At 41.5% G+C, this 14,298-nt stretch overlaps 1 protein-coding gene across 1 annotated transcript in view; it reads left to right on the plus strand.

Annotated features, from left to right (window-relative positions):
- LOC132899744 (protein kinase C-binding protein NELL1-like) overlaps positions 1-14,298 on the plus strand; it is a 528,774-nt gene that overhangs the window by 492,937 nt on the left and 21,539 nt on the right. The window contains exons 17-18 of the mRNA XM_060941854.1: positions 10,246-10,439; positions 10,613-10,789. Of these exons, the coding sequence (XP_060797837.1) occupies positions 10,246-10,439; positions 10,613-10,789 (371 nt within the window). The remainder of the gene's footprint in view (positions 1-10,245; positions 10,440-10,612; positions 10,790-14,298) is intronic.

The following is a 14,298-nucleotide window of genomic DNA, read 5'->3' on the forward strand; positions in this document are numbered from 1 at the left end:
AGGGTTTTCCCAGGCTGTCCAGCATGCCTGGATTTCCTTCTGCAGTACAGAGAGAGATAGAGAGAGAGAACAAAAAGAATGGGATAAAGAAAGAGGAAAGCGAGGTTTCCTCCCAGCTGGTCTCTCAGCTAACGTCCCCAATTTTAATTAGTTCCTGAATAAACCTTCTTTTGAAAGTGATTGGGAGAAAGCCAGGAAATGATGTGACAGGTTCATTTACATAAACTAAATTAAACTGCCATCAGAAGAGAAGTCAAACGCTATCAACTCACCTGAGTCGAGTGCGGAATTGGGACCTCTCTCTCTCTCTCTCTCTCCTAGACTTGTACATGTACTAAGTAATATTTATTTACATTCATGCTAACACACCATATACACACATCAACAGCAGCAGTCACTCTGTTTATTCATGAGACAGGTGTTCTCGAAATTATCAAGTACCTGTGTGTAAGTTTTTTTTTTTTAAACCTTTTAATTATTTAAAGGGCCCGGGTACAACATTTAAATATGATTGATATCGATACTACAAGCCCTGATTATAAAAATGCACAAGTGCAGCCACCTGATTAGCTATCATAAGTTTAAAAGTCCAAAAGCACATCAAGTTTTATTGCACATGAGTAACCAATATGGCGTCCAGGATGTGACGTAAATTAATTAATAGCCAGGTAGCGGAAGTTAAGTGGAGCTGATGTAAATATACTTGTTAGCCTGGATTTAGTCAGAAGAAAAAAGAGTTATCTTCAAATCAGTATGGATCGCGGAGAAACCAGATATCTGTATGAACCTCAGAAAAAAGACTATCCACATCTGGGAAATGATCTCAGCAGAGAATCATCAGATGATTCTAATGATGAAGTGCTTTACAAGTGCAAAGTCAGGAAGGCAGGAAAAAGGGTTCGGCAGCTATCGGGTGCTGATGTGGAAAGTGCGCCAAGCAGAAAATGACACTAAATGTGTTTGTTGTAAAGAGCACAAACTTTTGTGATATAATACAGGCACAGTCATTGAACTGTTTCATGGATAAACCTGGTTTGGAAACCAGAAGTGGACAAAGTACCCAACTTCATTATTTAAGTCAAGTACAGATCCCACTGGTCAAATGTTACTCCAATACAAGTGAAAGTTGTCCAGTCAAATTTTTCATCTCATCTCATTATCTCTAGCCGCTTTATCCTGTTCTACAGGGTCGCAGGCAAGCTGGAGCCTATCCCAGCTGACTACGGGCGAAAGGCGGGGTACACCCTGGACAAGTTGCCAGGTCATCATAGGGCTGACACATAGACACAGACAACCATTCACACTCACATTCACACCTACGGTCAATTTAGAGTCACCAGTTAACCTAACCTGCATGTCTTTGGACTGTGGGGGAAACTGGAGCACCCGGAGGAAACCCACGCGGACACGGGGAGAACATGCAAACTCCACACAGAAAGACCCTCGCCGGCCACGGGGCTCGAACCCAGGACCTTCTTGCTGTGAGGCGACAGCGCTAACCACTACACCACCGTGCCGCCCCAGTCAAATTTTTACTTAAGTTAAAGTACTGAAGTACTTGCTTTTAAAAATACTTAAATATTAAAAGTACATTTTCTGTCAGTGCATTGTTGTATTATTGCCACAACACTTACGAAACCTAATGCCTCTGAAGCAACCAACTGGATTTACTGAATAACTTGTAGAACCTGTAGAATAAACACCTGGTAGAACGTTACAAAATGAAACACAACTGAACTGAAAAAGGACCATTTTCATTTTTTTAAATTGTAACCCTCCTCCCCACCCCCACAAAGCAGCATGGTTGTGTTCTGACCCAGCTGTGGTAGTGCACACATGTATCTGTATGTTAATCAGGAAGACAGTGGAATAGCTGTACGGTAAATGCAGCTTGTTCAGAAAATAAAACTGACAATCCAACCTGATTTAAAACCCAGATCCACACCTCGAGCTTAATAACAGCCCAACAGCAGCACTGCTTTAAGCAAGACGAAAAAGTGCAAGACGATCATCTGACATCAAAGCAAAAAATTCCAGCAATTTGTTGTGACTGACTAGTACAGTACTGTCCATCTCACAGGTCTCATGTGCATGCGTGTAAGTGTATGTATTCATATACGTATGAATCTGCCTGTGGAATCATGGTGGTTTAATGTTAAGCGAGCTAGTCAGTGAAGCGCCACCTGACATGCTAGCAAAATCTTTTCAAACTCAAAATCATATTGGGTAGCTAACGTTACTAGAAAAGAAAGAGTTCTACATTTTGTTTATTTGGCAAGATTATGCTAAAACATTTCTGAAAGGACTTCAGATAAGTTAATTTTATTCATGTTAGTGTAACTCAGTTTTTACATGCTAACTAACAGTGTCCAAGTTAACTAGCTATGAGTAAACATTAGCCGTGGACAAGGCGATGGTGACTTGGTGGGAAAATCCATAGAAAGTCGTTTGACGAACCAGACTGCATAGGTATTACAACATTATCGCTAGCTCTAAAAGCACAGACAACTTCATGACAAGCTTTCTCTTGGAATAAAACTTTTACAGACCTCAGTATGCTCCCGCAGGTTTTTGTAGGCTGCGATTTGCTCCGTTTTAGGCAAACAAAGCAAACATTTAAAACAAAACGACTTATCATTCCTTTCAGAAAACTGAACCATGGGTTCTAGCTACAGTATAGAACCATGGGTGTGTGAATTCCCCGGAAGAACCGCCTCCTTTCATTCTGCCATCAACTGATTGTGTTAAATAAAGCTGCTGAGAAATCACTGAACTTGATTTTATCCAGTCTATGGATGTGACGTGACTCTAGTGATTGCTAATAGACTGCCTCAGTGTCACCTGCGAAAAAAATAATCATGTTTTAGAAAAGCAAAGAAAAAAAACATCCACTTTCAAAGTCGCTTCATAGTAACGAGGGCCTTGATAGAAACATAGTGGAGTAAAAAGTACAATATTTGTCTTTCAAATGTAGTGGAGTAAAAGTCATACGTTTCCAAAAAAAATACTCAAGTAAAGTACAGATACTCAAAAAGTGTATTTAAGTACAGTACTCAAGTAAAAGTACTTCGTTACTCTCCACTTCTGTTGGAAACGTATGTCACACACAAGCCTGCGTTGGAAATGGACTATATACAGACCATGATATCCTGTGTGTAGCCTGATGTGAGAGGGAGAGCACCAGATGGAGAACTCATAAATCAGTAAGTAGCCTATTTTATACAGAAACTCTTTATATAGAAACTCGTGTGTGTGTGTGTGTGTGTGTGTGTGTGCACGCTCGTATTTATGTACAGTTCTGTGCAAAAGTCTTAGGCACCCTATATTTGTTTTCACATAAACTTTGTTATAGAGTTCTATTTTATGCCTTCTACATTATTGAGTCATTACAAAAACATTTTAGAGTCCAAATGTTCATTTTTTTCCAGCACAAAATTAAATGTTACAGAAAAAAAGTTTGTATCTGAGCAGCATATTCCATAAGAGCGCACTTTTCAGATTAAAAAAGAAAACCTAATGAAGGCTACTGGGTTTTGGTGCAAAATGAAGAAGCGAGTGTGACAGTCAAAGTGTCCAGAAGAACTGTGGCTGGTTCTGTAAGATGCTCAGGAAAACCTACAGATCATTTCCACATAAAACTGCACTCACTGGACCTTCCATCCATCCATCCATCCATCCATCCATCCATCCATCATCTGTAGCCACTTATCCTGTTCTACAGAGTCGCAGGCAAGCTGGAGCCTATCCCAGCCGACTATGGGCGAGAGGCGGGGTACACCCTGGACAAGTCGCCAGGTCATCACAGGGCTCTCACTGGACCTGAGACAGATTTTTTTTTTAAAGCAAAGGGTCGTCTCACACCAAATACTGACTTTGTTTCATTTATTATGGCTCACTGATTACTGTTAATAGTATTTTTTTTTAATGTTGAAACATTTCATTTCATTATTTTTAAGCCATTTTTGATTGACAGCATTTCTTTACATGTGCCTAAGACTTTTGCACAGTACGGCTTACTTACAGTGGTGCTTGAAAGTTTGTGAACCCTTTAGAATTTTCTATATTTCTGCATAAATATGACCTAAAACATCATCAGATTTTCACACAAGTCCTAAAAGTAGATAAAGAGAACCCAGTTAAACAAATGAGACAAAAATATTACACTTGGTCATTTATTTATTGAGGAAAATGATCCAATATTGCATATCTGTGAGTGGCAAAAGTATGTGAACCTCTGCTTTCAGTATCTGGTGTGACCCCCTTGTGCAGCAATAACTGCAACTAAACATTTGCGGTAACTGTTGATCAGTCCTGCACACCGGCTTGGAGGAATTTTAGCTCATTCTGCCGTACAGAACAGCTTCAACTCTGGGATGTTGGTGGGTTTCCTCACATGAACTGCTCGCTTCAGGTCCTTCCACAACATTTCCATTGGATTAAGGTCAGGACTTTGACTTGGCCATTCCAAAACATTAACTTTATTCTTCTTTAACCATTCTTTGGTAGAACGACTTGTGTGCTTAGGGTCGTTGTCTTGCTGCATGACCCACCTTCTCTTGAGATTCAGTTCATGAACAGATGTCCTGACATTTTCCTTTAGAATTCGCTGGTATAATTCAGAATTCATTGTTCCATCAATGATGGCAAGCCATCCTGGCCCAGATGCAGCAAAACAGGCCCAAACCATGATACTACCACCACCATGTTTTACAGATGGGATAAGGTTCTTATGCTGGAATGCAGTGTATTCCTTTCTCCAAACATAACGCTTCTCATTTAAACCAAAAAGTTCTATTTTGGTCTCATCCGTCCACAAAACATTTTTCCAATAGCCTTCTGGCTTGTCCACGTGATCTTTAGCAAACTGCAGACAATCAGCAATGTTATTTTTGGAGAGCAGTGGCTTTCTCCTTGCAACCCTGCCATGTTGCTTAGAAGTTACCCTGGGGTCCTTTGTGACCTTGCCGACTATTACACGCCTTGCTCTTGGAGTGATCTTTGTTGGTCGACCACTCCTGGGGAGGGTAACAATGGTCTTGAATTTCCTCCATTTGTACACAATCTGTCTGACTGTGGATTGGTGGAGTCCAAACTCTTTAGAGATGGTTTTGTAACCTTTTCCAGCCTGATGAGCATCAACAACGCTTTTTCTGAGGTCCTCAGAGAACTCCTTTGTTCGTGCCATGATACACTTCCACAAACATGTGTTGTGAAGATCAGACTTTGATAGATCCCTGTTCTTTAAATAAAACAGGGTACCCACTCACACCTGATTGTCATCCCATTGATTGAAAACACCTGACTCTAATTTCACCTTCAAATTAACTGCTAATCCTAGAGGTTCACATACTTTTGCCACTCACAGATATGTAATATTGGATCATTTTCCTCAATAAATAAATGACCAAGTATAATATTTTTTGTCTCATTTGTTTAACTGGGTTCTCTTTATCTACTTTTAGAACTTGTGTGAAAATGATGTTGTTTTAGGTCATATTTATACAGAAATATAGAAAATTCTAAAGGGTTCACAAACTTTCAAGCACCACTGTATCTGTGTGTGTCCATCTCATCTCATCATCTGTAGCCGCTTTATCCTGTTCTACAGGGTCGCAGGCGAGCTGGAGCCTATCCCAGCTGACTACGGGCGAAAGGCGGGGTTCACCCTGGACAAGTCGCCAGGTCATCACAGGGCTGACACATAGACACAGACAACCATTCACACTCACATTCACACCTACGCTCAATTTAGAGTCACCAGTTAACCTAACCTGCATGTCTTTGGACTGTGGGGGAAACCGGAGCACCCGGAGGAAACCCATGCAGACAACATGCAAACTCCACACAGAAAGGCCCTCGTCGGCCACAGGGCTCGAGCCCGGACCTTCTTGCTGTGAGGCGACAGCGCTAACCACTACACCACCGTGCCGCTGTGTGTGTCAATACTGGCTATAAAATTTATTTATTTGTTTGTTTACTGAGTGAGTGATTGTGTGAATACAGGTATAGATATGCAGTGTGCACAAGATAAATGGGTTTTTATCCAATGCTTATTTTTAAGTTGCTTTTAAAAAAATAACGTGATTATTTATTAGCATTTTACACTCATCAGGAACTCTGCTTTTAGGCAGTGCACATATATGGCCTATGTTTTATATATATATATATTAGCTTTGAATGTTTATGCTATTTTAGCTAATCAGCTTGCATGGCGGCGGCACGGTGGTGTAGTGGTTAGCGCTGTCGCCTCACAGCAAGAAGGTCCTGGGTTCGAGCCCCGGGGCCGGCGAGGGCCTTTCTGTGTGGAGTTTGCATGTTCTCCCCGTGTCCGCGTGGGTTTCCTCCGGGTGCTCCGGTTTCCCCCACAGTCCAAAGACATGCAGGTTAGGTTAACTGGTGACTCTAAATTGACCGTAGGTGTGAATGTGAGTGTGAATGGTTGTCTGTGTCTATGTGTCAGCCCTGTGATGACCTGGCGACTTGTCCAGGGTGTACCCCGCCTTTCGCCCATAGTCAGCTGGGATAGGCTCCAGCTTGCCTGCGACCCTGTAGAAGGATAAAGCGGCTAGAGATAATGAGATGAGATGAGATGAGCTTGCATGGCCTGAATCCCTTTTCTGTGGACGGTGTTTGAATATTGTTGGCACAGCACTGGGTTTGAGTCTAAGGTGACCTGTGTAACCCAAAAGCTCAGCCTGTAGATTCCTTTCAAAGCAATTGGGCTCAAAATGGTCCTCGCAAACAACAGAATTTTGACGAAAGGAGAGTGTTTCTAAATGATACCTCAACAGACTCTGCCCACAAAATGCCAATATGGCTGCACCCTTTAGTGAGCATGAATACAAAAGAATTTTAAAGCACTGCTTTATGCAACACAGTCTGACAATACAGGGGAGGCAAATTGCATTTGTGCAAAATGTGTAATATGTCTCGCCTATTTTTTTTTTCCACTGCAGATACCCTTTAAACAGCTCATGTTGGACAGCCACTTAAAAATCTTGTTTTAATGCATCCTTGCCTGTTTTTTCCTCTTCGTTAAAAGTTCGCTCTTCCTTTATTCTACTTTCCAATCGATTCAGTGAGTTAGCCAGAAGGCATTTCTCGATTTCTGGCACACTTCTCCTTTCAGAATGATGGCAGAAGCAGTAACAAGGAGCAATAAAATATTTAATATTTCAAAAGTGATATCTCATGTGACTTTCTGTAATACGTGCCATGTTTTTATTCCAGCTATTGCATCATTTTTTTAAAGACGATGATGACTCAAGATGCTAGGTCTATAGCAAACCAGTGCAGCTCTGTACAGCTAAATACAGGTGTGCAGATGTTGAATATGTTCCTGCTGAAAAATCTTTGCATATGCTTCAGTTTGTTGTGCTGCAAGGACGTGCTTGGATGATGCAGGTGATGCACACACATGCAGAATTTTAAAAAATACTACTGCAATGCATAATCATGTTTCTTATGAATTGACCAAAACAAAGTACAACACCAGATGGCACGGTGGTGTAGTGGTTAGCACTGTCGCTTCACAGCAAGAAGGTTCTGGGTTCGAGCCCAGTGGCTGACGAGGGTCTTTCTGTGTGGCGTTTGCATGTTGTCCGTGTGGGTTTCCCCCAAAGACATGCAGGTTAGGCTAACTGGTGACTCTAAATGGACCGTGAGTTTGAATGTGAATGGTTGAGAGGAGAAAACCTCTAAATCCAGTAACAGGAAACCACTACTATAATTCTTTCCTCATAACTTTGATGGCTGGAGCTGTCAAAGTGGACCTGCCATCAGGCAGAATGCTGAAGAAGTCGTCCAACACCTTTCCTTTCTTTGTTCCCTGTCCTCCTTCTTATGTTTCTTTCTCTTTAAAAACCTACTGTACAAGCCTCCCTTTTTCTTTCTCTTGGCTCTATAAACAGCTTTCCTCTTTCACAGCTGAACTGTCACATCTGTATTTCTATACTGCATGATAAAGTCGTGTTGTGCACTTTGCGGCTTGTCAAACATGACATTTTATTTATTTATTCCTGTTTGGATCATGCTGGGTGACAGATGTTCTACTGCTGTGTGTGGAGTGGTAACTACTAGGAGTGTGTGTTTTCTCTTCTCTTCAAGCCACGATGCGTATTTCAGTATGCCATCAAGGTGCCAAAGGATAAGAAACATACATCTATATGGACATTACACTTTAGATTTAAATTTCTCAGAGTTGGGAGGGCGGGCTCTAACACAGTCTGCATTCGGATTGGTGCACAACGTGCATGTTGCTGAAAAAAAATTCAGAGAACAAATTAAAAATGTTTTAATGATCTTCTGAAGGGCTAAATACCCATGTTTGCATCTTTCATATTAACAATCTGAATGGTCATAATATTACTGAGAGAGAGAGAGAGAGAGAGAGAGAGAGAGAGAGAGAGAGAGAGAGACTTATAGATCTCATTGAGTTGTTCTAATGTGAGTGTTATAATTACAATCTACTGTGATATACAATATTTAGTCAGTGCCTAAGTGTGGAGTTCCTGATGAGTTGAAGAGCAAAATATTTGCAAGGGCATAAAATCAACCTGAATAGAATAAAAATATTACAGCATATGAACCGTCAAATTGTGTCATCTATTTCACGTCATAAATCACTGCATTCTCTTGTAACAGTGAGACCAATAATGAGATACACATCACAGTTACGATACATATTTATTCCTTTCTTTGACACCGCATGCCATGCACCAGAAACACCACTAACACATTTATTATGGTGTGACTCTGCTGGGTGCCTGGGGGACAGCAGTGAACCAGCACTTTCACTTTACATCATCACTATATAGTCACCATCCAATATCACACTCGATACGTCAAACATTTATCTGCCTACATCTGTCACGTCCACGTGTGTTGGAACTTAGAGTGCAGCCGCAGACTGTAAAGTGCGCACACCATTAGGACTAATGACCATGCACCTGTTCCTGATTAGAGCTCAATCACAGCGCGTACATATCAGGACTCTCAGTAACAGAGACTTTGTGAAAGCCTTGTATTTTTTATCACTTTTCTGGTTTTGACCGTTTGTGCTTTTGGACTGTGAGTATTGTATTCCCTTTGATATCCTGTCTGTGTCTCACTCCACCACTGCCTGTTTTTCCACTCTGTCTTTGTCTCCGTTTTGGACCTGTTTGTTAGTGTGTTTTCAATAAAACCCTTCCTGCACTTACATCCATCTATCACCTCTACATGACAGAAACTGTCAACTGTCCAACAAGCGAGTGGACTACAGTGTCTTGTAAAAGTATTCATCCCCCTTGGTGTTTGTCCTGTTTTGTCACATTACAAGCTGGAATTAAAATGCGTTTTGGTGCCATGGTGACGACAGTCTTCAATTGTTGTGGACATAAAAAGAAGTTAGAACTAATCACCAAGTCCTGTGTTGATGTGTTTGATACATAAATGTGACATTTTCTACTTTTGAGTTGTATTTCATCATTTATTATCAGCATTGAATCAACAGTGACAGTTATTTATCTCTGCTCATATTTAATTGTATTATGTTTATAATTACAGCACACAGTGTACGTTTAATCTCATCTCCTTCATATGTTTAAAGTCTCAGTACCTTGTCAAGCACAATATATTTCTCCTTTTTTTAAAAATAAATCCAATACAGCTGTAACGGATTGACGTTATTTATCATCATCTCAGGAGGCTTCATCTACCTCTCTGATGTCGTGTCAGTGATGCGTACTGTATTCTGTAGAAAAAGTGCATGTGTGTTTCTGTAAATGAGCTCTATGGCATAACAACTATCTGAAAAAAGGCATGAATACAATATTCAGATAAATACATCATCGCTGTCAGTTCAAAACCTGCTATGTGACAGTTTAGGTCAAATTGGGTTCTCTATGCTGATTGGTCAATTTTGACCTCGTGCTTCCATTTATGCTAATTAGAAAAGCTAATAATAGAACAAGTAAACTTTTACTGGCTTCTCAGCTTGTTATTTCAGAGTTTTATTCAGTTTTTTACATCTCCTGTAAAAAAGGAAAAAGCAGGTAGCAGGTTTTGACCTAACAGCGACGACATATTGCATTTCTCTCAGAGTGAAACATTGGATTCTGCTCAGTATCAAATGCATTTGTTAAGAAAGATGTTTTTTGCATTGACTGATATAACTGGTGAAATGTGACCAGTGAGTGATAACCTGCTGTGCACTAGTGCACTATTTGGGGGTCATTTGTGTGTGAACATGGTTTTGTGTTGTAGATATTGACGAGTGTACCATGCACACACACACATGCTGGAACGACTCGGTGTGTGTGAACCTGCCAGGAACCTTCGACTGTGTGTGTATGAACGGCCCAGAATGCACTGGGGACTGCATGCAAGGTGACGAGCTAAAACACAATGGAGAAGAGTGGAGCCTCAACCACGATCGCTGCACTGCGTGCACCTGCAAGGTATTCACACACACCAATTAGGAGCACAAACACAGCCTCAGGAATTATTTTCGAGAAGATCATTAAAATTCACAACACCGAGAATATCATGTGCATTGAATATTGTGATACATCATGTGACTGGTTTCCAGGATATATCTAAATAATGTGTGTGTGTGTGTTTGTGTGTGTAGGATGGCAGAGTGTTTTGCAGGCGGATAGTGTGTGACTGTGCCGCTCCTGACCTGGATCTGTCCTGCTGTCCAGAGTGTGACACGCGCCAGAGCAGTCATTGTGTTCATCAGAACGGACACACACTTTACCACAGCGGAGAATCCTGGATCTATAATTGCCAGCAATGTCAATGCCTGGTATACACACACACACCTTTCTCAAATTTCAGTGGCCTTTCCTGGTATGAAAAATAATAGTCCTTTACTGTATGTATTATCAGAGCTTGACTGTGAATTGACAGAATATGAATTCTGTGTTATGTAAATGCTGTACAATGGGCGGGTTACAGGAGAGTAAAATAGAGCTGCAAGGAGGTGCAACATTCCGGGGGGAGGGACCCCACAAGAGTTTCTATATTAATATAAACATAAATCACACATTCAATAAAGCCACTATTCATTACAACCACAATAAAACATAATGCTTATTTCATAGATTTAAACAAAATAACTATGCAGCATACCACAAGGAGTGTGCTGTTCCGCTTGTAGCATAGCATTTTACCAACAGTTAGTGTTAAATTAAACACAGAACGACATCTCACGTGTTATAGTTAAGATATAATGCTGTAAAAATGTCCAAGGGACAAGTTAGTTTGTTCTCGCTTACGTTATAGCTGCAATAAAACAGTCGTTAGTCCGCAGTACAGGTCCCTGTGTAAGAGCTAGTAATGATAACGTATTAGTTGGAGTGCTTAAATATAAACCTGTTGTTCATGTTACAGTCAGATCTAGTGTCCAAGCCGAGCAGTTATACCACAATAATACACACCTTCTGACCAATCAGATTTGAGAAGTCACTTTTGTTGTGCTTTACAGATGTGTGTGTACAGTTACTAGAAGTAGCCCTGATGTTCTGCACAGTTTGTCAGTTCCTCTCGACCATGCTCATTAATAGAGAGCTGAGCAGATCTGACTTGATCTTCTACAGTAGATCATTTCAGCACAGCAGTGGCATTGAGTGGCACAGCTTTGTAACTGGGCGCAACTTCAAGGTCTGCTGTGCCACAGTGAACCATTCATCTTGGAGAGTCGGACAAGTACATCCATTCATGTGACACTTAACCAGTCATATGACAGTGCAGCCAGGCCCACAGCCTCTCCCTGCCCTGTCCGTGAACCGCATTGGGCAGTGAATTGCTGTCTGTTCACAAATAGCTCAAACTTCCACAGTTGTTCAAAATGAATCCCACTACCTTCGTGTAGATCCGCCAGTCCCCAGGTACAGGCTTGCTGCGAGACGGCTCATCCACTGCCTGATTTTATTGACCCAGTCTTAATGGCAGGAGGTGTGCATCTGCCCCTTTCCACAGCTTGTTTGCCCACTTCAACATAGCTTGTGATTTTGTACCATGTAAAATACCACCATGGTGTTTGTTTTTCAACGCTAGTACATTTTAGGAGGTTTGGGGTTCCTGAAAATGTTGTCATATTCACCAGCTTTCTCTTGGAGGTTTTTCTACACATTTTCCTCATAACTGACTTTCATTTCTCAAGTTAGACATGCCAAAGTACCAAAATTAACCCACAGCAATGGCTCTTGAGAGATGCATCAGTCTGCCTGTGTGGAAGCAGAGGAATCGGCTGTGCTCAACAACAGTAGGAATGAGGAAATATGCATCCTTGAGATCTATGGTTACAAACCAGTCATAGTTGTTTTCAGTTTGCATCACATCTAATGCATTATGTGGTTTGTTGACACCTAACCATCACACCCATATGTGTTTCTTGCCACAAAGCTGGAGGTAAACAATTGTATAGAATGTCTCTGTATGCTGTGGCATTACAATTTCCCTTCTCTTGAACTAAGAGGCCCAAACCCGTTCCAGCATAACGATGCCCCATGCACAAAGTGGTTAAGCTACAAGAGCATTCATGAGCTCAGACCTGTGGGACGAACTGGAACACCGACTGCACCCCAGACCTTCTCACTCAACATCAGTGTCTGAGCTCATGAATGCTCTTGTAGCTGAATGAACACAAATCCCAACAGCCACACCCCAAAATCTAGTGGAATGCCTTCCTACAAGAGTGGAGCTTGTTAAAACAGCAAAAGGGAGGACTAACCCTGGAATCGGATGTTGAGCAAGTACGTATGGGTGTGATGGTCAGGCATCCACATACTTTTGGCCAGATACTGTATGTGTATACAGCTTAGCAGATATTTAAATCTCTCAGATCAAAAGATTGAGATGATTGTTTTCTTTTATTGGAATGAGAAAATATCTTGGAAAAAGAAACTGAGGCTTTCTGGTCCATCTAGTCCCCATCGAGTATTGACTGCACTTTCACAGTCAGTATAGCCAAAATCGAGTGGAAAGCTGTCTGCGTCTGTTCCATACAGCTACAACATTCAGGCAAATTTGCATTAGTATCGAACCTGTATGTGGTAGATGCCTGTGTTAGGCAGTGTTCAACAGTGAAACTGTAAATGATGGCAGGCTTGTAGTACTCGAGTCTGACTCGTGCCCTAATTTTAAGGACTTGTGACTCGACTTGGACTTGAGCACTGATGACTCGGACTCTGACTCGTGCATTAACTGCATTCGGACTCATAAATTGGAGACAAGGACTCGGATTTTTTCTTTTTTTTGTAACATGCCATAATTTGGCATAAGATATTTATATCTACATTATTTTTTATACTAATTTTGTGCAAGAGAACACACATTTACCTGTTCAGGAACAAATCAAAGTCCTTCCCATGCTATGTGGCGGCACCAATCTCTGTAGCCCTCGGCATCTCACATAGCTAGGGTTATAGTGGGGGCTAGTCCTCTGGTAACCACAAGAGTTTGACTCCCCACTCGCATCTGTATTGCAGCATGCCTTGCCAGCAGGTACCATTTTTACAATGGTCTTTGGTATGACACAACCATGAACAGAACTCACGATCTCCTGATCAAGAGGCAGATATGCTAACCACTAGGCCAACTCACAGTATATCATGTTCAGGAACAAACTAATGTTATTGGCGCTAAAACACCTGGAGAGAACGCCCCGAGGATTGTCGGCTTTGCTTATACAGACTTCTCTTGCAGTGGGAAAAAATAAACTGCTATGTGTTCCATATGTAGAAGAACTATCGAAGAGACGACGGGGACAACCTCGCACTTCAATCGTCATTTGGCAAGACTCCATCCAGAGAAGGAAGTGACACGCTATGTTCATTGCTTTGTTGATAGTGGGCAGGGCTTGCTTGCTGAGAGATGAACTAGCTAGTGTTAACCCTCTCTCAAGTTATTTGCCCTGTTGATAGTGGGCGAGGCTTGCTGAGTGATGAACAAGCTTTTTATACAGATAAAAAGCTTGTTCATCACTCAGCAAGCCCCGCCCACTATCAACAGGGCAAATAACGGTGTCTGTTACTGCCTTTATGTGAAAGTGTCTCTGTTACTGTGTTGGACTAACGTTACTGCTCGACTGCCCCATTTTAGTTAATAGGCTACAGAGCCTATTAACTAAAATGGGGCAGTCGAGCAGTAACGTTAGTCCAACACAGTAACAGAGACACTTTCACATAAAGGCAGTAACAGACACCGTCACATGGTGCGGTTGGAGTCTTGTTCTCGGACTCTACTCAGACTTGACTTGAAATTTAATGATTAAGCTTAGGCTGTGAATGCTGGCACATCTGTCAAAGAAAT

The sequence above is a fragment of the Neoarius graeffei genome, chromosome 15 (assembly GCF_027579695.1).
Source record: "Neoarius graeffei isolate fNeoGra1 chromosome 15, fNeoGra1.pri, whole genome shotgun sequence".
NCBI classification, from domain to species: Eukaryota; Metazoa; Chordata; class Actinopteri; order Siluriformes; family Ariidae; genus Neoarius; species Neoarius graeffei.